Here is a 26,383-nt window from a genome sequence, read left to right as displayed (position 1 = left end):
GTGTGTAAAAAAGTCCTTCAGCCGTGTAGAAGAACAACTAGGGCTTAAACTTTCTAAATGACAGTTTTCTTATAGTGATATATGCTGGTCTCTACCTTCTAGTGTCACTACCAGTAGTAAGAGTGAGGAGAACACCACAAAAAGAAAATTTCATTTATTAGAAAATTTTACATAAGGAGAAGAGGATATCCCAATGTCATAAAACTAAAACCTAGTAATCATATAATACACAGTAAAAAAAAAGCCTTTCCTTATATTCCTTCTTCCGGTGCCGCTTCCACTACCGGTGCCGCCGCCGGTGCCGGTTCCGGTGCCACTGCCAGTACCAGTTCCGGTGCCATTGTCGGTGCCGGTGCCGGTGTCACTGCCGCTGCCCGATTGCTTGCACAGTCCTTAAACATAACCACCATACAATAGATGAAGACTAAGAGTATGAGACAGCCTACCAACACGCTCTCCAGGTACTCGTAATCAGGATGAACGATGGTTTCCTGTTTCAGCAACGTCTGTGAGGGTGATGGCCACTCCATTGAAAGCATGAGGGGGTGAGAAAAGAGGATGGATATGAGGAATGCATATGAAGGAGAAGAGCTATGCATATATATAGTGGAGCCTAGGGAGAGATGGAATGCTGGGAGAAGTCAGAATGAAGAAATACCCCTTTACGTGCTGAAGCTAGAGTTGCAGGTTAAGTGTATATGCTGAATGGTTTTGTGAAGCAGTGATGATACCTCTGGGAAGAAAGATGCTAATAGCAGTTTTTTATTATAAGAAATTTTAAAAAACATCTCTTATTTAAAAAAAAAATTACTTATTAAAAAAATATTTTTTTTTTCAAAAATAATCAGATTAAATAAACACACAAAAATTTAAATTTGTTTGTTTCGTCATAAAAAATTTAAAATAAATACAAATGCAACAAATCAATAAAAAATAAAATTATGCATACAAAATAGTCACTGTTTTATTTTATTTTATTTTGTTTTTCTTCTATTTCAAGTGATAATAACAAATTATATTTTTTAGTGACGCATGATAATATATCCTTCTATATGATTCGTGTTGATTGTATTCTATATGAATTTGAAATGATTAGATTCGACATAACTTCGGATCAACTTAGTTTGATATCAATTTGGATTTGACTCAATTTAATATCAACTTGTGTTAAATCAGTTTGATATGGGTTTGGTCTTTTTCAGTTCGATATCAATTATGTTCGATTTGGCACGACATTAATTCATATCGATTCGACTTAACATGAATTCGGAACAAATTGGTTCAGCAGAATCCAATTAATTAAATTCTAAATTTAATAAGAAAATAAAATTTTAAAGTCGATGCATTTCCTCTAAATAATTTCAGCAGAGCTTTCTTCTTCTATTGATTATTGGTTAGTCGAAAAGAAGTTATAATAATAATAATAATAATAATAATAATAATAATAATAATAATAATAATAATAATAATAATAATAATATTTTACGTTGCTGCTGGAGGATTGCTGAAACTCTTTTCTGCTTGTCAAAAAACTTTTCTAATCATACCCAATCTTTTGACAAAAAGTAAAAGTGGTTGGTTGGGAGTAAGAAGCATTTTAGTAGAGTAGGAAGCATTTTCATTAATATTTTTATTTTATGTTTTATACTAACCTGTGAATAAAATTTGGGAAATTTGTTTTCATTTTTTAATTTGAGTGGGATGAAATTTTACAAATTGAAGAGTTTGTAACACACTGTATTGTTCAGTACAGAAAGAATTTCAACTCTCTAAGATAATTTTTCTTTAACAATTTCCATTTGACAAAGTTATATGATCACATCATAACTTGGTGGCATTGTTTCATTTGAAGCAGCCATTAAAATAATTCTGCATAATTTTATTTAGTTTGCAGAAAAAACCCTACTACCCAGCATTCTAAAGGTATTTACAACAAATTCAGCAACGAAAATATTAATATATTAAATTGAAAACAAAGCCTCATAAGCATATGAAATTTTTGTAAATTAGTGAACGATAATATACCCTAATAGCGTCTACCAACTACTAAGAGACGTTTAAACTTTCTAAATTTTCTAAATGACCATTTTCTTATAGTGATATAAATTAGCGTCTACCTTCACTGGGTTTGTGCCATGGGAACTCTCATGGTGGATACTTATGCCACTGCTTATTTCAGGACACGTTCATCTTCATACGCATGACCATAAAATATTCAAGCTAGGTAGGTAGTTTAATCTGATTAGGTTGGATTTCATCTAATTTAATTAGGCTATATCCTATTTAGATTTTGTATTATTATATATATTTTCTTAAATTACGAAGAAGAGGAGTAGATACAATTATAAATTATTTTTACTTTATTGAAATTAGATATACGTATTAATAAATTTAGACTAAACATCAAAATGCACAATGTTGAACGGATCAGGCAGGAAAAACAAAAAGAGTAAGAGATACATTAGTGGAAAGTTTACTTAAAAAAATATATACATCTATCAATATCAAGAAGACATGTAAATGCAATAAATTAAATTAATTAATTAAAAAAATATAAACAAAATTTTTAATCTGAAGTGATATGTTCAATAGACCAGTGAGTAGTGTAAATAGATAAGACATTTAGTTGAATGTTTAGCAATACAACAATTTTATATAAAAAATATATTATTCATTTGTTTTTATCTCTTCTTATCCGGTTTAGTTGTTATCCTTACTTCTTATTTGGTTTTTATTTTTAAAATTAATTTTAAATTATTATACTTAGATAATAAAATATTATAATTAATATAATTATAAGCATGTGCCTAAAAAAAATAAGTAATTTAAAATTCACTTTTAATAAAAAAAATCTTATAATTATTTATTTAGCTTAAAAATTAATAATTAATAATATATATATATATATATATTTATTGACATATAACTATATTTATAAATATTAAATATTTGGAAATATCAACTAGTTCATGTGATGGTTTAATTTTACAACTAAAGCATAACAACATAAATTTGGACGATACATTGTTTTCTATCATTGTATTTCTAGAACTTTAATTATCATTATCAAAGAACATGCTTATTTTTTTATTTTAGTATTTAATTTTAAAACATAATTAGGGTTTTAAAAATTTGTTTTAAAATTATACAAATTAATGACAAAATCAAATAACAGAAATTCAATTGAAAAACATAATTTTTTTTAACACTATATAATGAGAATATAAGGTCTCAACTAAAAATTGGAGTTAAAAATTAACTAATACTAAATTAATTGTAATACATAATTATATGTTTGTTAAGGGCGTAGTTAAACAAGGAAAAAAAAAGTAACTAACGTACCCTGTGATCAATAAGGGTGGCACCTATCCTCAATAAAAAAAAATGTGAAATAAAATACCACAAACATTAATATTGCTTCTCAATTTCTCATGAGGATTATGACTCAATAGTAACATACACAGAGTCTGATTTCATAATAGAATTTCCACAATCTTAATTATTTAAAGTTATTAAAAAAAAAGTTTTAATTGAAGTTATTTAGCGGATGTTTGTATAATTCCAGTAATTGATTTAATTAATGAAGGTCCTTTTAAAATCTCAACAAAATAATAAAAGTTTTATAACCTTAGTTAAATTCTAAAAGTTTATTTTTAAACCTTAGCCATATAAAGAAGGTTTTTTTTTAACGTTCGTTAATTTTCAAAGGTTTATTTTAAAATCTTTATAAAATAATGGAAGTTTTTTTAACCTTAGTTAATTTTCAAAGGTTTATTAAAACCTCCGTAAAATAGTAGAGGTTTTTTTAACCTTAGTTAATTTTTAAAGGTTTATTTTAAAACCTTAGCGAATGTTTTTTTAACCTTGGTTAAGTTCTAAAGATTTATTATAAAATCCGATCAACCTAATGAAATTTTTTTTAACTTTAGTTAAGTTTCAAAAAATTTATTTTAAAACATCAATAAATAAAGTATTTTAGATTTTTTCAAATTTCAATAAATAAATATATTTTTTTTATAAATAAGTAATTAAAATTATAATTTCAATATATTTGATAACTAAATTTTTTAGATTTTAAAAAAATATAAGTTTAAACATGTAAACTTTTTTAAAAATGTTTTTAATCTTAAATATTTATTTAATTAAAATTAATTAATTTTTTCTTTATTTTATATAAATATTTTTGTTAAAAAAATTAGTTTTTTAAATTTTTCCAAAAATTTATTTTCAAATCTTAGGAAAACACTCCATACTTTTTCCAACTTGAATGACTAAAATATATAATTTTAAGTTTCAAATTTTTTCTTCTTTCATCTTCTTCCTTACTTTCCCTTTCTCGTCCATTAGTTAATTTAATCTGCTTCTCCTCCTCCATCACAAAGTTGTTTCTTCACTTCCACCACGTAATTGCTTCTGCTGCATCACGAAATCGCTTTTCTAAAACTTTGCTTAGGAAGGTAATTGGTTTCTTCTTCCTCTTCTCAATATAATATTTTAATTATTTAGTGAGGGAATCACAAATGCTGACCTTCTCTCTCACAAGCTCCTATAAACTCTCCTCCATCGTCATCACCATGACTTTTTTCTTTTTTCATTATTTTTTCTCCGTTTCCATTGTCGATTTATTCTGTGGCATTGAATTTCTGAGCTGCTTGTGTGGTGTTCGGATATGATTTTAGATCTGATTTTGGATTTGATTTTGGTGTATTCGATTGATTTTTTTTTCTCAATTTGATAGTTTATTGTCATAATTTTAATGCGAATTGCAATTTAAACAGCTTATCTTATGATGTGTGATGTGTTTGATCTGCGGGGAAAACGATTTTGGGACCTGACGCATCGGTTCGGACGCGGAAGGAGGAGGAGAGTTGTACGCGTGAGCAAGACGAAACGAGGGTGGCGGACTAGAGTGAGAGAAAGTAGTATACTTCCCGTGGTGAAAAAATAACACCAACTTCTTGTCATTATGCTTCTCTGTAATGCTGTTGCCATGGAGGTAATTAATTATCAATCTCACTTATTATGATTGAAGCTTGAGCTGTTTGAATGAAGTTCATGAGATGATTGGCTTTATGTAGACTAGACTAGTTTGCTTGATTATCTTGTTGATTATCTCACCTCGGGTTGCAAGCCCAGGGAAAAATGTAGTAATGCTCATTTGGCATATGCTCATACACTCAGTTTTTTTTTTAGAAGAAACATATAAAGTAGCAGGAAAATATAGTTCTAAAGTGATAGGTAAAAGTGGAGAGAGAGAAAACATTTTCCTTTGGTCTCGTGTTTGTTTTTCACGAGGAGACTTTTATCTTTATATTTTATTTCCTTGTTTGAGTTTTTGTTTTTAGTTAAGTTTAAATAGCACTTCACTAGTTTTCTTGAGGGTTTAAAACTTGAGTTGTCTCTGATGTTGATAACTACTTTATATGTCTATTGGTGGTTAATTTATTCATGTGGTCTTGCATAATAGGTACTGAACACGAGAAGTTTGGTTTTGAGTTTGGAAGCTTGCGCCCTATGAAGTATGAGCAAATAGCAGAATTGCTGAATGGAATTGCCGAGAGATTTGATTGGGATAAAATAATGGAAGGTGATAAAATTATTGGACTCAAACAGGTGAGTTAAAATTTGAATGAACAAGGATGTGAGACATTTCTTTTACAATTACAATTTAATTCATTTGTTTAAATTGCATTGTTATTGATGAAAATTTGAAGTTTTTTACAACTGGTAACTGACTATGATTGACATTTTTATTTTTTTAGTTAATAGCTATCTTTTAAGAATATATATATCTATAGTAATTTTACCTACTTTAGATATTTAATATAATATTCATATACGATAATGCTATAAATAAAAGTTAAGGATGCAGAATAAAAGAAAGTGTACTGGACTTTTCATTTGAAAGTTGTTATATTATAAATTGTTAGTTAATTATGATAAATAAATAAAAAAGTAATGCACAAAAGTTTCACATAAGATTTTAAGCTTAGTTTTCGACAAGGATGCAACAAAATGGCTACCCAAATTTATATCTAATGCATTTATGAGACTTTGTTGGAGTAGTAAAGATGCATTTGTGGTTAAGTCAGTTGAACCTTTTCAGTGCAACTGCCAGTAGGACTGCATTTATTAACTTTCTTTATTATTTATTAATTTATATGAAAAATCTAATTAATCATTTTTTATAAATTTTCTTCTTTCAATTACAATTTTATGTTTGATTATATTTTGGGTTTTGGGACAAATCAAAGCGAACTCTTATTTAAAAAACTAGAATAATTTTCAGATTTGTTGGGTATTACTATATATCTGTGACAATCCAGTGCAAGGAGTGTTGTGAAGGTGTGTCTAGTGCAAGGAGTGTTCTGAAGGTGTGTCTAATGTATTGGGCTATCATATATTGGGGTGCAACTTATGGAATTGATATGATAGGCATGTCTCTATTCAATGCTATTGGCCCTGCTGTAGGTGGTACAATGTAAGTTTTCTTATGATTTCTTCACTTTTGTTTGGCTTACCTCTCAATTCAAAAAATATGAATGTAGATCCCTATTTGGGATTAACATCTCAAATGATACTTCCGATAAGACCTGCTTGTAAATATTGAGATTTTAAAAAAATTTAAATAACTTGTTTTATTTTTTAGATTATAAATTTTTTTAATTATGATACATGTTTATATTGTAGGTTTCTGATCGAAGAAGTGTGTCAACTAATAGAACAAACTCTGGACATCAAGAGAAGCATAGTTGAAGAATATAGTATAATGTGAAAATGATTTCTCTTATTTTTGTTTTGTAAACAATATGATAGATTTTCATTTGTAGTACTTCATACCAATATTTTTTTTATTGCTTTTTTCCTAATTCTTTTAACTCATATTTTATGTTTGAGTTTTAATTTAAGTGTGTATACTTGATATACTTTGATATAAATTTAAATTTAGTTATATATGCATAAATTTTCAATTGATGAGTGTTATATCCATTTATTTATTTATTTTTATTGAAAAAGTACTTTAACAAACATAGATAAATAAATACAATAGATGTAAATAATTGTGGTTGAAAAAGCACATGAATGCTTAAATGATAAACGAGTAAAAAACAAATGGTATTTTGCGGAGGTTTTGAAAACTTATGGTATTTCCCGGAGGTTTTGAAAACCTATGGTATTTTACGAAGGTTTTGAAAACCTATGGTATTTTACGGAAGTTTCGAAACCTATGGTATTTTATGGAGGTTTTGAAACCTATGGTATTTTACGGAAGTTTTGAAACCTATGGTATTTTATGGAGGTTTTGAAACCCATGGTATTTTTTGAAGGTCCTAAAATCTATGGTATTTTACGGAGGTTCTTAAACCCATGGTATTTAATGAAGGTTTTGAAAGACTTTTCCTTGGGTTTAAAAAAACCCCGGGTAACATATTCCCCAAGGATAATTTAGCAGGGGAAATTGTAACCCTGGATAAATGACTTAGCGGAGGTTTTAACCCTTAGTAATGTAAAAATAAACTCTCGTTAAAATAAACTGTCCAGCTATGTCATAACCCACACAAACCTTATGAGAACAAAATGTATTGGCTGTACCGCAATAAAACCAGCAACTGCATAAAAAGGAAAGAAAACTGCAGCACATATACACCAAAAATTATGACCAAGCTTTAACAGCATATCAGCAGCTTGACCAGGTTCCATCTTACACTATCAGCCAACACCATTCCCTTTGTTCATTCTAACATAAGCTAATTACTTCCTTGAACCTACTTAGTTCAAATCCTTCTTGAACCCCTTGATAATTCGTTGGGAGCCAAATCAGGAGCTAAGGTCTGGCCAGTTCCCTGCTGCACAAACCTCCTCTGCAACACCCGATAGCAATCTGCACACCTACCTCTCCCCTGCACTTCAAGATAAGGATGTTGCTACCCTCAGCAGCAGCCTCCTACCAAACATGTCCCAACTAGCAACACATCCATAGTATAAATTCCCTTTACAATATATCACTTAAATTAATATTGTTAACAAATATGAAATTTACTTCAAATTAATATATCAATACCCTTATGTTTATCTTATTATTTATTAACTTACTTTTCTTTACTTTAATTAGTTTTATAAAAAAAATAGTATTAAAAAATTATATCATTTTATTTAAAAAATATTATTTACAATTTTAAAATGAACTTATAGAAAAAGGAGAAACAACATTATTCATACTATTCATACTAGCGGAACACAGGCACTCACGTGCCGGTGTATCTGCATTTTTCATTTTTATTATTTATATATTCATATAATTTTAATAAATATTAAATTAAATTATATGAGAAGATATGTAAATTATCTAAATGCACCATTGATAATAATTTTATTAAGATTTTATGTTAATTTTTTTATATTTTTATTTTATTGTTTTTGAATATTAAATTTTGATTTAACTTGGGTGTAATCTTGAACTTTGTAAGGTTATCAAGATTAAAATTAAGATTTAAAAAAAATGGACCAGCAAACAATGTCAAAACATAATGCAAATGGTTGTATGTTGGAAGTTGTAGAATCTATCACCATATCAATTGAATCCACATCTTCCATGGCAAAGAAGTTGAAAAAAATAAAATAATAAACTAAATACAAATTACCAAACTTTCAACTTATGTAATATCTAATAGATCAAAGCATCAATAGACATAAAAACTTTGCCCGCAAAGCTGGGCTTAGGATTCATACAAAAAAAAATAAAATTAAGAAAGCAATAGAAACAAAAATGTTCAAATCCTATAACAATGAGACTGCTTCGAACGCTTTGGGAAGTGCGAGAAGGAGAAGAACATGGAGCGTGAAGGAAGAGAATTCAAAATGTGTCAAAATTTATGAGCATTTTTTTTCTTTGGATGCAATTGGTGAAAACTACTCCTTATAAGGAAGTGGAAGAAAGTGGTAACCGCTCAACTACTCCTTATAAGGGAGTGGTGTTAATATATTTAATTTTCTATTTTAAATTATTGGGCTTTGTTTGTTTGACCCAACTTTCTTTTTCTGTTTCAGCTAGGTCTTAATCTTTTTCTTATATATACACCATGCATTTTACTCTCTAATATACAAGTGAATAAAAGTTTCTTTTATATTTATTTTTCTCTACAATTAGTATTCATCAAAACCTTTTTTTCTTCATTACGATTACATGCGATTACGTACGCTACATTAAAGCATCACATCAGACAAGAAATATTCATCTTCATTTACTGTAATAAGTGGATGTAACTGGTGAAAACTACTCCTTCGTAAGAAAGTGGATGTAAATGGTGACGGTGAAAACCACTGAAGAAATGGTAACCGCTTAGTAATAATCAAATTGTTCACGTTTGACCACTACACACATTTCCTAATATTTATTTCTCTCTCATAAAACAAAACAGACACTCTCTCTCATTATGCAATTAATTTTCAAAATAAATTATCTCTTTCAATTCAAACGGTTGCTCCATTTATTTCAAATATTATTTCTCTCTCATACAAACACTCTCTCATTATGCAAATAATTTTCAAAATAAATTATCTCTTTCAATTCATAACCACTTATCCACCTCTCTTTCAATTCATAATCGTTCATCCACCTCTCTTTCAATTCATAATTGTTCTTCCACATCTCTTTCAATTCAAAACCGTTTTTCCACCTCTCTTTCAATTCAAAACCGCTCCACTAGGTATACCAAATATTGAATAAAAAATAAGAAATGGCACAATGACCATAATACAATAATAAAATTAAATATTAATATAAAGATAAAATGGGAAAAAAATTAAGAGCAGTTAAGAGAGGAATAAGAAATGACACAATGACCATAATACAATAATAAAATTAAATATTAACATAAGGATAAAATAGGAAAAAAAATTAAGAGCAGTTAAGAGGGGAATCCCCTTTTTATATATATATATATATATATATATATATAGGTATAGATGATAAATATTGTTTCAGAGATGAGATTGACATTTATTTGACAGACTTGGGATGAATTGAGACATGATCGGCATGCTTAATCCCCGGCTTTATACAATAAGTAATGAGGTTTATTTTCAATATCAACAATATATTAATATATTTTACATAAAGAAAATTATTAAATAAAATCTAATTTTAGAGATCAAGATAATTATTACTATTTGATTGAATTAGAATTAGAGTTAGACTTCATCTTATAAACTAAAAATATTATTAATATCTAAAGTAGTTTCTATATATTACTAATAAAAATTTATAAAATAGTTTCTAAATTGTTATTTAACTATTGACTACAAAAATTTTAGCTACTTACTTACTATTTTATATTTTAAATTAATATTTATTAATCTTTTAAAAACTAATTTAGAATCTAAATTAGTTAAAACCTTGATAGTTAATTTAGATATCAATCTAAAAACAATTTTATAAATTTTTATTAATAATAGAAATCACTTTAAATACAAATAATTTTTTAATTTCCAAAATAATATATAATTTAGTGACTGATATCTAATTTGGTCTAATTGCTTACTTTATTAGTAGTAATTAAGCAACTCTAACTGTAGTTTCACATTAGACTCTTATAATCTTATTCACTTTTATAGATATTATAGAATTTGAGTACGCATGAATTTAAATGTACTTACTAATATAAGACAACTAATTTTCATAACGTCATTCCCTATTTATATTATTTAATTTTTTTTCTATTCATAATTTATTCCTCTATTATGCAAATTATACATTAATTAAAATTAATTAAAATAATCAAATATTTATTATATCTTTTAAACTAATGAACAGAGTTTCCTATTTATATGATTCTCCATCATTTATTCTTCACTTCATTGTACTTTATTTTTGAAAGATTTATCTATAATCGCTAGATTCAAGAGAAACCAACAATTATTTTTTTTTATTTTATTTTGATCTTTTGACCCTAGTATTAAAAAAAAAATTATCAAATTGTACGCGTAAATTATAAGATGGATATTTCTCTTCTGGGTAAACTGATATTCAGATAAAATATTTTCTTCATTATAAAGTTTTTTTCCTGCGGGTGTGATTTTGGCCACCGACTTCTTCCTCGTGCTACTCGATGCTTTTGATAATCTGACCTCACCTGATTTTCTCTTAACTGGGTTTGTGCTAATCATGGACACTCTCATGGTGGATACTTATAATTGGGAGCTTAAGAGAGTCCTAACACAATAAGACCCTAGTATCTGCGGTTGACTTTTCATCAATTCTTTGAAAGCACGGGACTTGTAAGCTGTATATCTCAGGCAAATTTTAAGAGTATCATGATGCGATTGTTCTTTGCCGACTCCAGTGAGGACTGGAATTGACATAACAATAAGAAATGTTTATGATGAGAACAGTCCAACGTACTTATTGTGGAAAGAGTATTCAATACAGCTGGGATCTTAATTTACATGGCACTTGTCTATCTTCTTGTCACTGATTTCATGAATACAAGGAGGCAACAGAGTCGTAGAGTGTCAAACTGATCGATCAAAGCTGTGCATATCAAGTAGGGTATAATGTTGTGCACATTGACTATGGGAAATAGTAGATTTAGCATGAGGTAGACAAAACAGGACCATGTAAAATCATTTAGCGTAGACCTCAGCAACAAATCCCCAACCAGAGGCATTAGAGTTTCATGCATCACTTTAGTTTTCCATACACCAGAATTGTTTTTTTTTTTCTCAACAATAAAATGAATTGAATTAAGTGGGATACTTACTTCTCCCTAAGACAAAGAGAAGCCTACTGCATAACCATATGTAAGAACAACAAACCAGCATCAGCACATAGTAGACACGCTTAACAGATACATCAAAACCAGCATTAATACACCACCCGGATAGCACCACCAGAAAAAACTTTACAGGGAAAGATACTTTATAACCCACTAAAGTGGTTTCCTCTTTTAAAACCTTTCCATTGTGGAACAACAAATGCTGTCCACACGAGTAATTATCATTGCCCTGTACATCTTCATTATTCTTGTTGACATCCTTAACATAGTGGTTGGGCAATCGTGGTAGATATAATGTTGTTCACAGCCTGAATTTGCACCAACGGATCAGCAAAGCACAGTTGGTATAGGATGTTGATTGGCAACCCAACCCCTGCACAGACCCCAACCATCCTTTTGTTCATACACCTCACCGTAACACAATACAATCTTCGGCTTTGTATCTTTAGCTTCATTGTACACGAAGCAACAGTGTAGTGACAGGAAAAGTTGCACACTCACAGCAACCAGGCCAGGGCAGCCAAGGCCCTTTTACACCATCATTCTACCATCAACCCCTCCTACGCCCATTATACTTCAGCTCCCTCCACCAAGAGTTGATCGACGTCCACATACCCCAACACTACTCCTGCACATCAGAAAACCCTCCAATACCACCCTGACCAGCCTTTAACGTCACCAACATCAGACCCTGGAGCCTGTTCCAAGCACCACAAAGAACCCTACGGACCAACTCCTAACCTACTGATACTCATACCATGTACCATCAGTTTTGAACCTCCATCCTTCTCTCATTATAGCTACTTATGCATAACATTGGGTTCATCATCCAGCCAGCAAAGCAGCGAGCAGAAGTTTGTTCTTTATGTTTAAGCCATAACCAAGATTTGAGCTGGGTATTGTAGAAGATTTCTTTCGCGTCTACCACTCCTTGATCGAACACTATTGAGTTCCTTTGCTCCCATATGCATCGAACTACTGCTGCCCACACTCCTCTCCAAATCAGATTATGTTTATTGTTGCTTTGAGCCAAGTAAAAGCTTTCAAAGTGAATCATAATCTCATTATGTTGGACAGATAAAATCCCAATCCATTTGTGGCACACATTCCATACTCATAGGGCATGAGTACACTCCACGAATAAATGTTGGCATGATTCCTCTTTTGTTTGACACAAGGCACATAGAGTATTCTGCATCACCACCCCTCTCCTGTTTAAGGTCACTCTGGTGGGTACTCTACCCAAGAGTACCCTCCAAGTTGTGGTCAACACATTAGGAAAAGCCTTAGCCTTGATACTTAAAGGCTTGACACTGGGTGCCCCTATTAGGTTTGTCAATGAGATCATAAGCTGATCTCACAGAGTAACGTCCTGAATCATCACCCGTCCATAACTGCACATCATTGACGTCCTTGATATACACCAGAATTGTTATTTAGCAGGTTCTCCATTTAGGTCGCTCTCCATTTACGTATAATTTAATCTACGTGTTATTTGATGTTGTTGAGAATCAACTACGAATAATTGCGTACAATAATTATGTATAATTTGATAATCATTATTTCTTTAATAGAATACACGTGTAACGCAGAAAATGAAGAAGATCGTGACGTAGGAAAAGCTATGAGGTACAAAATAGTTGTTTTGCATCGATTTTGATTGCTAGTGCAATTGGGGTGTGTATTCCTCTTTTAGGCAAAATGATACCTGCATTGAGTCCGGAGAAGAATATGTTTTCATTATAAAGGTATTTGTTGCGAGAGTGATTCTGTTCACTGGCTTTATCCACGTGCTACCCGATGCTTTTGAAAATTTGACTTGCGTATAATTGCGTACAAGAATTACGTATAATTTCATAATCATTATTTCTTTAATAGAATGCCGTGTGACGCAAAAGATGAAAATCGTAACCGAGGAAAAGCTATGAGGTACAAAATAGTTGTTTTGGCATCAATTCTGATTGTCAATGCAATTGGGGTGTGTATTCCTCTTCTGGACAAAGTGATAATTGCGTTGAGTCCGGAGAAGTTATTTTCTTCATTATAATGGCTTTTGCTGCGGGTGTGATTTTGTTCACTGGCTTCATTCACGTGCTACCCAATGCTTTTGAGAATCTGTCATGCGTATAATAATTATGTATAATTTGATAATTATTATTTCTTTAATTGAATGCACGTATGACGCAAAAGATGAAGATCATGATAAAAGAAGAGTTGAGGTACAAAATGTTGTTTTGACATCAATTTTGACTACTAGTGCAATAAACACAAGAACAACAAAAAATTGTCAATGAATAATTACTATCAATTGTCGATGACTCCTAACATATAAAATAATATATATATTAGTAACAATTAAATTTTACATAGATGTGCATTAATTTATACTTACTAATGCAAAGTAAGGTGTTAAGTACACCTTTTTGCCTCTATTTTGAAATGTCTCTATTAAATACGTTTAGGCCTAAATTTATTTCCAATACAATTAATAGCAACATGGTAATAATCTATATACGTAAATATTATTTTTATCAACGTAAAGATGATCTAAATACCTTGAACATTAAAAAAAATATTGTTATAATAATATATTGAATATATTAAAAATTAATAAAAATTTCCTTACATCCATCGAAGTTGTATTACTGATACCTATAACTTCAGGTTTGCATGCTGATAATTGTTCTTGCGCCGAGTCACTAAAAAGTAATTAAATGTTGTTGTGAACGATTCACACCATAACTTGGTGACAGGTAAGAAAGGTTTATGAATTGGTTTTCTTCCTTTCTCGTTACTATATTTCCTTGGGTAATGGAGGATATAAATCATGCTTGGAAAGCTTTGGAACTGACCAATTTGATGAAGATCACTTGGAAGAAAGGAAGAAAAATGTCTTTCTTCAACTGGTGAAACTTTGCATTGTGCTTTGCGTCAATGCCTAGTGCAACAGTGGTTATTTATGTTCAAAACTTTGTTAGGTGTGGAGTTACTTGTCTCATAAGAACTATTTTTATGGCTCTCACTATCATAGGTTTTTGTGCAGGAAAACCTTTATACAAGTGCAAAACAACAAAAGGAAACCCTTTAACACCAATTTTACAAGTCTTAATTACAGTAGTAAGGAAAAGAAATTTGTCTTTCCTTCAAATCCTACTTGATAGTATAAGGTGTCATAGTCAGAGACGTTCAAAGGAAGGCATATGATAATCTTTAGCACACTCAATTATTATTACAAAATAGAATAGAGATGAACAAAATGGAACAAAGATGAACAAAAGAGTAAACTGAAGACAAAGGATATGATAATGAATATCTCTTCTTTCTTATTATTCAAATCAAAACAAATGGTCTGAATATATACAAGTAGTACACTCATTCTAGGGTTTAATTAAAGAAGGAAATAATCAATATTAAATACTCGAATCATAACACACAAAGATAAAATAAAGGTTATTCCCTTCTATAAAGAGAAATAACTGATAATTAGAAAAGACACCCAATTATTCTTGAACCAACTGATAATTAAAAAAGACTCCCAATTAATATTATGATCCTTCTATAACTCTGGTACATGTATCCTTTAATACCCCGCCACAAGCTGGAGAGCAAATATTGATGAGACCCAGCTTGGAACAAATATTCTTAAAAGATTGAGGACTTAAAGCTTTGGTATAAATATCAGCGAGTTGCTCTGTGGTGGAAATGGGAAGCAAATGGATGAGACCCTTCTTTAATTTTTCTCTGACAACGTGACAATCTATTTCTATATGTTTTGTACGCTCGTGAAATACTGGATTTGCTGCAATGTATCTTGCTGAGTCATTGTCACAGTATAAAAGAGATGGTTGCTCAAAAGGAACTTTGAAATCTTGAAGAAGATAAGTTAGCCATTGAATTTCACATGTAACAGTGGCCATTGCCCTGTATTCAACTTCCTACGCTCATGAAACATTGAATTTGTTGTAATGTAAAAGAGATCATTGCTCAAAAGAAACTTTAAAATCTTGAAGAAGGTAAGTTACATGAACTCTTTGATATTGTTCCTTGCTTCTTTGATTTCCAAGATATGAGAGAATTCCCAAGATACACACTAAAAACCAATCACTGATTGTCTTGAATCACTGCAGGTGCCCCAGTCACTATCACAAAAGGCTTTGAGATGAACAGAAGTAGTGGAAGAGAAAAATAAACCAAGACTTGGAACCCCTTTGATATATCTGAGAATTCTAATCGCTGCATTATAGTCAACAATTGTAGGCTTAGCAAGACACTGAGAAAGTTGTTGCACAGAGAATGTTATGTCAGGTCGGGTATTAGTGAGATACATAAGCCTTCCAATCAATCTTCTGTAGGCTTGAATATATGTGAAAGGAATACTTCCAGTAGAAGAGAATTTCTCATGATTATCAATAGGAGTGGGTGCAGGTTTGCAGGCTAAAAGACCTGCATCGGTTAATAATTCCAATGCATATTTCCTTTGATTTACCATTATTATTGTCTTACTTCTTGCTATTTCTAGACCAAGAAAGTATCTTAAATTCCCAAGATCTTTAATCTTGAATGTCTGATTCAAGGCTTGTTTGATTCGAACAATCTCTTCTTTATCATTTCCTGCCAATATTATATCATCCACATATACCAATAATGCTGTAAAAGATCCTTCAGAAGAATTAATGAACAAGGAATGATCATTCATAGATTGAGTATATCCTATAGAAAGCAAAAATGATGACAGTTTGGCAAACCATTCTCTACTGGCTTGTTTAAGGCCATATAAAGCCTTTTTTAGTTTACAAACTTTTCCTGGTAGAATAGAAGTCAATCCAGGAGGAGCAACCATGTATACATCTTCTTTCAAATCTCCATGTAAAAAGACATTGGTTATGTCTAATTGTTTCAATTCCCAATTATAAATAGAAGCTAAAGAAAAAAGCAACCTTATGGTGGTCATCTTTGCTACTGGATAGAAAGTATCGAGGTAATCAATGCCTTATGTTTGTGTATATCCCTTTGCCACTAACCTTGCTTTATACCTTTCAATTGTTCCATCAGCCTTATATTTTATTTTGAATTCCCATTTGCAACCTATGGCAGCTTTGTTCTGAGGCAGAAGAGCAGTCTCCCAAGTTTGATTTGACTCTAAAGCATATATCTCACATTGTATAGCTTTTCTCCAACAGTCATGTTTCACAGCTTCAAAATAAGTGTTTGGCTCAACATGTGAAGAAAGAGACATAACAAAAGATTTGTAAGAAGGTGATAAATTGTTATAAGACAAAACAGAATTCAAAGGATATTTAACGCTTGAAGATGTACTGGAAACATTAAGATTACAATGATAATCCTTTAAATACTCAGGTGTTTTTTTTATTCTTGTGCTTATTCGGACAAATGGATTTGATTCAGAACTTTGTTCTATATCATGATTTTCATTGAGGTTTTGATCTATATGGGAACAATCTTCTTCTGAAACCTCAATTTGTGACTCACAATTATTATCACTGCTATTTTCAACATTATCACAAGGTGCAAGAATGGCTTGTGATGGCTGACTTAAGACAAATTGATCTTCAGCAAACAAAATTTGATCATTAACGTCAAGATTGTTAGTTTCATTGCTAGTATCTTGAACCCTTTGGTATGGAAAAACATGTTCATAAAAGACAACATCCCTAGACACAAAAATTTCTCTTGATTGAATATTCAACAAAATATATCCTTTTGTCCCCCGTTGAAAACCAATAAAAACACATTTTGATGCTCTTGGATCAAATTTTCTTCTATTTGTTGACAAGGTGCTAGCATAACATAAAGAACCAAACACCTTTAATCCATTAAACTTTGCATCAGTTTTGAAAAGCATTTCATGAGGAGAAAAATAGTTTAAAACAAGTATGGGATTGTATCATAAGAGCTCTTGTTACATCTAATAAATGACCATGTTTCCTTTCAACTATACTATTTTGTTGTGGAGTATTGACACATGATGTTTGATGTATTATTCCTTTACTGACAAAAAAATTAGTCATGAAAAATTCAGTTCCATTATCACTTCTTATTATTTTTATTGTTGTCTCAAACCGTGTTTGAAAAAAAATAACAATTTTCCAAAACCTTAACAACTTCAGATTTTTGTTTCAAAAGAAAAATCCATGTGTACCTCGAATAGTCATCAACTATGGTAAAAAAAATATTTATGACCATGAATTGATGGTATTGAGTATGGTCCCCAAACATCTACATGAATCAAATCAAAACATTTTTTTGATTTAGATGTACTAATAGGAAAAGAAAGTCTTTTTTGCTTTGCAAAATGACAAACATCACAAACAAAAGATTTGTTATATTTAACAAAAGGAAATTTATTCTTGATAACATCAATACATTTATTTGAAATATGACCTAATCGAAAATGCCAAAGGGTTTCTAGATCACTAGCACTGACATTAACAGTATTGATGGTGTGTGTACATTCAATGGGTTTAATTTGAAATTTCTGGTAAGATGGGATCCTGAGTATATAAAGTTTATCTTGCGTCTTAGCGATTCCAATCATCTTCATTGTTATTTTGTCATGAATGTGACAACCATTAGAGTCAAAGGTAAGAACACAAGATAGTTTATCAATCAATTTTGCTATGGAAAGAAGATTAAAATTGAAGCAAGGAATGTACAAAACATTGTCTATGACATGATTTTGATTGAGAAAAACACTTCCAGAATAATTGGCAATGACTTGATTTCCATTTGGTAATTTGACATAAATAGGGTCAATTTGATGATATGAAGTGAAATAAGTTAAAGATGAACAAATGTGATCAGTAGCACCACTATCAATAATCCAAGAACTAAAAGAAGAAATAAAATTATTACCTGTTTGATTGGATGGATTGGAGGGAATAATAGAGACTTGATTAGAAGCATTGTCACTAGATTTGGTCTGTTGTAAAAGAGCTAACAATGTTTGATACTGCTCAAGAGTAAAACCAATTTGTTGAGACTCCACTTCTGACTTTGAACCTTCATGATTCTGCTCATTATTATTGAAATTTGTATTCTGAAAAACTGCATTAGTATGACTTTGATCATGATTCTGATTTTTGAACTTGAAATGAGGTGGAAAACCATGCTTTTTATAGCATGTATCAATGGTATGCTCTATCCTTCCACAATGACTACAAATTTTGGAAGTATATCCTCTTCCCTTGCTTCCTCTTTCGTATCCAGCACCTCTGCCATAGGTTGTAGCATTGTTTTTATAACCTCCTTTGCTAGTAGCAATCATTGCCTTGGATTGATCACCAAATATTTGCCTCTCTTATTGTGTAACAAGAGAGCAAACTTTATTCAAGGATGGCAAATGGTCCATCAATAAAATTTGAGTTCTCACAGTCGAATAATTATCATTTAACCCCCTTAGAAATTTGATAATCTGGTCTTGTGTTTTATATTTAGAAACATTCACAAGAGTATTGAATTTAGAGGCACATGAAGAAGCGGGCGGAAAAGATCAAGTTCATCCCAAACAATTTTTAACTGAGTGAAATAGTTTGTAACAGTCAACTCACCTTGTTTAAAAGAAGAAATCATCTCCTGGATATTAGAAATACGAATCATGTCTCCTTGTCCTTTAAATCATTCCATATGTCAAAGGCATTGTCCATACAGATGATGCTCTATGCGATAGATTGAGAAACAGCTTTGAGAATCCACGAAACAACCAACATATTGGCTCTCTGCCATGTTGGAAACAATGATTTGGTACGATTGGGAGTTTCTATAGTTCCATCAATGAAACCTATTTTGTTCTTTGAAATTAGGCTAATTTGAAACGAACGAGACCAATGATGATAATTTGGTCCCTCAAAAATAATAGGGACAATAAGAAAGGAAGGATTATCTTATGAACTAACATGGTAAGGTGAACTAAGATCTTGTGAGGGATCATCAACTTCACCCATGAATAAATGTAGCAAGCAGAGCTCTGATGATAATTGTCAATGAACAAAAGGGAACAGAGATCGTAACCTGGCTCTGATACCATATTACAAAATAGAACAAAGATGAACAAAAGAGTAAACTGAAGACAAAGGATATGAGAATGAATATCTCTTCTTTCTTATTATTCAAATCAAAAAAACAAATGGTCTGAATATATACAAGTAGTACACTCATTATAGGGTTTAACTAAAGAAGAAAATAATCAATATTAAATACTAGAATCATAACACACAAAGATATAAAATAATAATAAAGGTTATTCCCTTCTATAAAGAGAAATAACTGATAATTAGAAAAGACACTCAATTATTCTTTTCTATAAAGAGAAGCAACTGATAATTAGAAAAGATACCTAATTATTCTTCTTTATAAAGAGAAACAATTGATAATTAAAAAAGACTCCCAATTAATATTATGATCCTTCTATATCCGTATCCTTTAATAGTTATTTATCACACATAGACCTTGTCAAATTGATAATTAATATGTGCGGAAATAAACACAAATCAATGAATAGTTCTTTGACAAGGCTGCAATAATTGAAGAGGAACGTGTTGAGGAAAAGAAGATCCATAGAGATAGATTAATAACAGTGAAAGAAATCAAAACTTATTATAAATTTAGTTCCTATATGGCACCCACTTTGTCAAACATGCAGTTGTTATGAATTGAAAGATAATTGACAACTTCAAAATCTCAGCACCTTCCATGTCTTATGTTTTAGCAGTTGGTACCTTAATAACTATCCAAATTTATGACAGGATCATTGTTCCAATTTTGAGACAAGTCACTGGTAATGAAAGAGCCATTAACATCCTTACAACGATCAACGTTGGCATGACACTATTTGTCATACTCATAGAAGCAAAAAGACTAATAATGACTACACATGATGTCCTTTAAGTATAGGAGACCGACCACAATATTATGAGTGTGTTGTGGTTGATACCCCAATACTTAATCCTTGGTGAAGGAGATTCATTTTCCGAAGTTGGTTTGCAAGAGTAATTATATGATCAAGTTCTTGATTCAATAAGACTAGGGAATGAATTTATATCTTAGTGTGTTTGGAGTCGAATACTTCTTAAGGAGTTTTCTAATAATAATTGTGGACCATGTTATGGAATTGTAAATGCAAAATTTGGATGGTAAATATCAATACTATTAATATTATTAATAATAATATTATTAATAATATAAATAATATTTAATAATATTAATAATATTATTATAATAATTAATAATGTTATTAATTTAAATAATATTAATATTAATAAAATTAATAATATGAATGATATTAAATATATAAATAATATTAATAATATTTATATTATTAATTATATTAATATTGATAAAATACTACTAAGTATAATAATAATCATAACATAACAACAAAATTTGATTTATGTAATGGCTAAAGTTTTTTTGTCATTATTTAATAGATTTGGCTTCAACTCATTATTGGTAACATACCAAAAAAGAGAGAACATTTAAAATCTTATAATTTTATTTTTTTTAAAGTTTTGAGTGTTTTTCTTTGAAAATAAATCTTTGAAAAAGTTAAAAAAAATTATATGTTGAAATTTACACTTTAAAAAAAAAATTAGTTATCAAATATATTAAAATTATATTTTTAATAATTTGTTTATAAAAAACTTTAATTATATTTATTTATTGAGATTTGAGAAAATCTAAAATATTTTATTGATGTTTTACAATAAACTTTTCAAACTTAACAAAAATTAAAAAAACTCCATTATTTTGATAAGATTTAGAATAAACCTTTTGGAACTTAACTAAACGAAAGTTAAAAAAATCTATGTTATTTTGCCGAAGTTTTAAAATAAACCTTTGAAAATTAACGAAGGTTAAAAAAACTCCATTATTTTGCGGAGGTTTTAAAATAAACTTTTGAAAATTATCAAAGGTTAAAAAAACATGTTAATTTGTTGATGTTTTAGAAAAAACCTCAATTAATTAAATCAATTCCTAGAATTATATTAACATTGGCTAAATAACCTCCATTAAAACCTTCTTTTTTTCTCTTGTAGTGATTGAACTTACGCTCAAGATCATTTGAAGTGAAACTTTGTACAATATAAAGATAAAAACACGAACAATTTTTTCTTTTATCTTCTCCAACTTTACGTCACAACTCAGAGAATAAACCCTCTCATAGCAGAATCTCAATTTTTCCAACTTTATCCTTGAATCTAAGATTGCACCAAATAAAAAAAAATACTATATTCGTCTCTATATTTATCAAATTTCGTCATCATCTTCTCAACCATAACTCTTATAACTTCATATTCATCTTTTACATTTTTCATTAAAAGACATTGAATTTTTCAAACTTGTACAAAATACAAGTTGGATGTATTGATAACTTATAGAAAAAATCAAATTTGTAATATTATTGACAACAAGAAAATACTGATCTTTTCTATTGTTGATATTTGAGAACACTTTAAATTGAATTTCACTCTCTAAAAATATCTAGACACAACCCACTTAATACACCAATATTCCCAATTTATTAAAAGCATGATTTAAATTTAATCATTGACTCTCCTATCCCCAAATATACTTTATGATTTTTCGGATTTATATAAAACATCATCAAATAATTCAATCATTCTTTAACCGTCAAATTTAAAATACGTGGACATGAACATAAAATTTCATTTTTTCAATCACTCAAAAGTTCGTCTAGTAATGTACATGCTAGCCATTACTTTACTAGCTTCTAAAAAAAAGGTTTAAAAAGCAAAACCATAAAACTTCCTTTTAATAAGAATGAAAAATATTTAAATTAACTTTTCATAAGTTAAAGTTAATTTATTATATGTACTAACTTTTTAAAACTCATATCTGGTTGGAGCTACTGAGAACAAATCAATTGCATCAAACTTCTGGTATTTTTTATAGGGATAATATATGTTATCGTTGATATTGGTGTTAGAAAAATGACTTCATAAATAATTTCATTTGATAAATCACCTGTTCAATATCTGTTATTAGTTTCAAACATAAACAAAGTAGTTTTCAGAATTTAATGGTTTGAACTCACCATATTTTAACTTTGATAATGGTTTCGTATTTCCAATTTTACATCTCCTACTGTCTCTGTAAGCAGTTTCCTTCTCATCATGAGTGATGCTGCCATTGTAAAATTTCTGGTTTGCCATGTTTCAGAATCATCTTTTTTTCTTCTTGCATTTTCTGCAAAAATTAATTTTATTTTGTATTCGTATTTCTTTTTTTTTTTACTAAAACTCTTAAGAAACTCGTTAGAACATCTCTGAAACCAAATTATACTATACATCTTTCATATTTAATAAAAAATCAATAACATTAAATCAATTCGTAGAAGACATTAAGATTTGTGTTAATGAAATAACTTTGTTAAACTTTAAATCTAACACTGTAATCTCCTTTTTTTATATGAAAAAAAAATGAATTTTGACATAATGTATTTTCTAAATACGAATTGAGCACTAGTCCAAAATCAAGATAAATATATTTAAGAGAGTACCTTATTGTATAATCATATTTAGTTAAGTAAAAATTATAGCAAATCATGAGGAGCATCTCAGGTCGGTTTTATCATACCACTATCTCCACTCCATCATTCTTACAACCATCAGTTTCTATAACTGTCCTGTGCACAGTCTTATAAGTATACCTCTTTGCAAAAAACAGAAAGAGACACAAATTTAAAGCATTTATGATGGCCAACATCCAATAAAACCTATTTAGATGACTTGAATTGATATCCTTCCCAATCCAACTTTTGCCATTCTTCCCTGTGACATGGTCCACAATTATTATCAGAAAACTGCTTAAGAAGTATCCTGTTCCGATCACACTTAGATATAAACCCATTCCTAAGCTTCTCATTGTGTCTGGAACTTGATCATAAAAGTACTCTTGCAAACCAACTATAGAAAATGAATTCCCAAAGCCAAGGATTAAGTATTGAGGTATCAACCACAACACACTCATAGAATTGTGGTCGGTTTCCCATACTGAGAGGGCGTCATGTGTAGCCATTCTTAGTCTCTTCGCTTCTACTATGGCAGCAACAACCATGAGTATGACAAATAGTGCCATGCCAATGCTAATCCTCGTAAGGATGTTGATGCCTCTTTCATTGCCAGTGACTTTTCTTAGAATTGGAACAATAATCCTATCATATATTGGGACAATTATTAAGGTTCCAACCGCTGAAATAGAGGACATGGAAGCTGCTGGGATTTTGAAGTTGTCACTTATCCTTAAGTTCATAGCAGCTGCTTGTTTGACAAAGAGCGTTGTGCCTTGAGCCACACATACTCCAACTGTTAATGAAGTTAGCCATATGGGAACTAAATTTATAACAAGTTTTGTTTCTTCGACTCTTGTCACTGTTACTAATCTCCATGGATTATTCTTCTCCTCAATATGTCCCTCTTCAATTATTGCAGCCTTGTCAAGGAAACTATTTATTGAATTGATTTGCGTTAATTTCAACTAATGAATTTAATAGGCATATATTGTTATAATCTAACTAAATATTGTTTGATTGGATTAATTTTTAAAATAATCATTATAAAAATCAGTAAAACTATTGTATATGATATACCTGAGTGTGCTAGTGAGTCTCAGAAACCTTCCTTTGGCCCTCTCTGACTCTGGCACCTCATACAACAAAGCAGGATTTGAAGGACAAGACAAATTTCTTTTTCTTATTGCTGCAACTAAGACTTGTAAAATTGGTGTTAAAGGGTTTCCTTGTGTCCTTCTATACCTGTAAAATGGTTTTCCCGCATAGAAAGTTATGATTGTGAGAGCCATAATAATAGTTATGATGAGACAAGCAACTCCCCAACTGACAAAGTCTTGAACATAAACAACCACGGTTGCACCAATCATCAACGCAAAGCACATTGCAAAGTTCCACCAGTTGAAAAAAGACATCTTCTTCTTCCTTTCTTCCAAGTGATCATCATCAAATTGATCAGCTCCAAAGCTTTCCAAGCATGGTTTGTATCCTCCAGTACCCAAGGAAATACAATAAAGAGAAAAGAAGAAAAGCACCTCATGAACCTTTCTTGGCTGTTGGCATATCCTAGTGTCGCAAGGCTTTATACTTGGGATGAATTGAGACATGGTCAACAAGCTTAATCCCTTATTCACACACCAATAAATGAGCTTTATTTTAACACAACAGTGTATTGTGATATATAATTATATAAACAAAGTTGGAAAAAAGAAAAATAATTCCAGCACTGTGTTAAGAAGTATAATAAGATAGGTTGTTCCCATTGATTAGGAGAAAAGTAGATGTACCATGAGGTATACAAAGGAGGAGAACAGGACCATATAAAATCGACCAGTGTATGCATCAGCAACAAATCCTCCAACCAGAGGCATTAGGGTTGTTGTTCCTGACCAGTAGTTTACATTCTTGGCTGCTGTTTTGAGGTCTTCATGCATCACTTTAGTCAGGTACGAGATGAGATTAGTGGCTATTCCAAAGTAACTTATTCTTTCTCTAGTTTTGTATGCATATGTACTGGAAGATGAATTTTCTATTACAGTAACAGTGTATGCTAACACTCTTTCTAGGACATGCCACTTTTTTTTCACTAGCTGGAATACATTTCTTAGTTCATGATGAAAATAAAGCTATAAAATGAACTACACATCAGAATTGAAATGATTATAGAAAACTAAGCTGATGTGAAAATCTTACTGAGGACAAAGAGGGCAGCTTTCCATGCACCAGTGGAAGCACGGAGAGGTACTCTGCCTTTATAGTCAACAGATGCATCATGCACCCGTTTCTCTTCACTTTTCTCAGTTCTACCTCCCTCTGTCTTCTCCATTTCTTCTCCGTCTTTACAAATGGAAAGTGAAAAGTAGAAGGGTCATAGATGGAATGTTATATAGACGAAGGTAGAAGGTATTTAGTCAAATGAATTGCTCTTTAACTTAAAACTTCATCACCACACAATGTAAAGAATACTAATACAAAACAAATTTCTAGAATTGAGAAATTCTTAATGTTAGTAGCTTCAAAAAACAATAATATATCAGATGTGTAGTGCTAACTGCATAGAGCGAACCGATTGTGATGTTCTATGTAAAGTACCATCAGTCACTTCCTTTCCTTCTTTTATGGCAGCAAAATAAGGGATTAGTTACTTTAATAATAATTTTACTTATATTTAGGTGAAATAAAACTGAATCCACATAAACTCAGTCCACACTTGAAATAATTTTAAATAATGTCGCATCCTATTCATTATGAATATTAAGACTGGAAATTCTATTATGGAATGTTGCGAAAAAATATTTTCTTACATTAATTAATCATATGATAGTCATAAGTTCTTTCCATTAATAATCTCATGAAAAGCAATATTCCATATTCCTATTGAGTTGTAATGTCAGGAAAATCAATATTAATGGTTGTGGTATTTTATTTCACTTTCATCAGATATCAACAAATGTTTTTTTTTCTAAAATAATATTTTTACATCTTGCTCCACTTTACACCCATAACAAAATATTAATATTTATAATAAAAAAATTTAAAAATAAAAAAAAATGTCTTTAATAAA

The 26,383-nt window shown here is 30.3% G+C and overlaps 1 protein-coding gene, 1 long non-coding RNA gene and 1 pseudogene across 4 annotated transcripts; 2 read left to right on the top strand and 1 right to left on the bottom strand.

The window, feature by feature from the left end:
• Positions 1 to 4,280: 4,280 nt before the first annotated feature.
• LOC137815024 (uncharacterized) lies at positions 4,281 to 6,971 on the top strand. 3 transcript variants are annotated; one of them, XR_011081711.2, is made up of 5 exons: positions 4,281 to 4,457; positions 4,779 to 4,996; positions 5,468 to 5,613; positions 6,290 to 6,481; positions 6,691 to 6,971. It is a non-coding gene; the product is annotated as an uncharacterized LOC137815024 (long non-coding RNA). The 3 variants fall into 3 exon arrangements; XR_011081712.2 differs by lacking the exon at positions 6,290 to 6,481; XR_011081710.2 differs by having other exon boundaries at positions 5,468 to 6,481.
• An 8,228-nt stretch (positions 6,972 to 15,199) lies between these two features.
• LOC150029701 (protein NRT1/ PTR FAMILY 5.7 pseudogene) lies at positions 15,200 to 20,907 on the top strand (annotated as a pseudogene).
• Positions 20,908 to 23,314: 2,407 nt separating this feature from the next.
• Positions 23,315 to 25,952, bottom strand: LOC150029700 (protein NRT1/ PTR FAMILY 5.6-like). The gene is made up of 4 exons (XM_090294293.1): positions 25,508 to 25,952; positions 25,107 to 25,319; positions 24,400 to 24,944; positions 23,315 to 24,255 (listed from the first exon to the last, which is right to left on the bottom strand). Exons 1-4 carry the CDS (start codon positions 25,643 to 25,645, stop codon positions 23,382 to 23,384), a joined length of 1,770 nt encoding a protein of 589 aa, XP_090150419.1. The 5' UTR covers positions 25,646 to 25,952; the 3' UTR covers positions 23,315 to 23,381.
• Between the last annotated feature and the right edge of the window lie 431 nt (positions 25,953 to 26,383).

Source organism: Phaseolus vulgaris, chromosome 1, assembly GCF_051622355.1.
Source record: "Phaseolus vulgaris cultivar YP4 chromosome 1, ASM5162235v1, whole genome shotgun sequence".
Lineage (NCBI taxonomy): Eukaryota > Viridiplantae > Streptophyta > Magnoliopsida > Fabales > Fabaceae > Phaseolus > Phaseolus vulgaris.
This window is presented reverse-complemented; position numbering and strand designations above follow the sequence as displayed.

What these genes read in the sequence shown, in the direction of transcription:
- LOC150029700 (XM_090294293.1), bottom strand. Translation starts at nt 25,645, where the DNA reads ATGGAGAAGACAGAGGGAGGTAGAACTGAGAAAAGTGAAGAGAAACGG. An exon ending in CCCTCTTTGTCCTCAGTAAG is followed by an intron (nt 25,320 to 25,507) that starts ATTTTCACATCA and finishes ACATATGCATAC; the next exon opens with AAAACTAGAGAAAGAATAAG. An exon ending in CCTCCTTTGTATACCTCATG is followed by an intron (nt 24,945 to 25,106) that starts GTACATCTACTT and finishes TGTGTGAATAAG; the next exon opens with GGATTAAGCTTGTTGACCAT.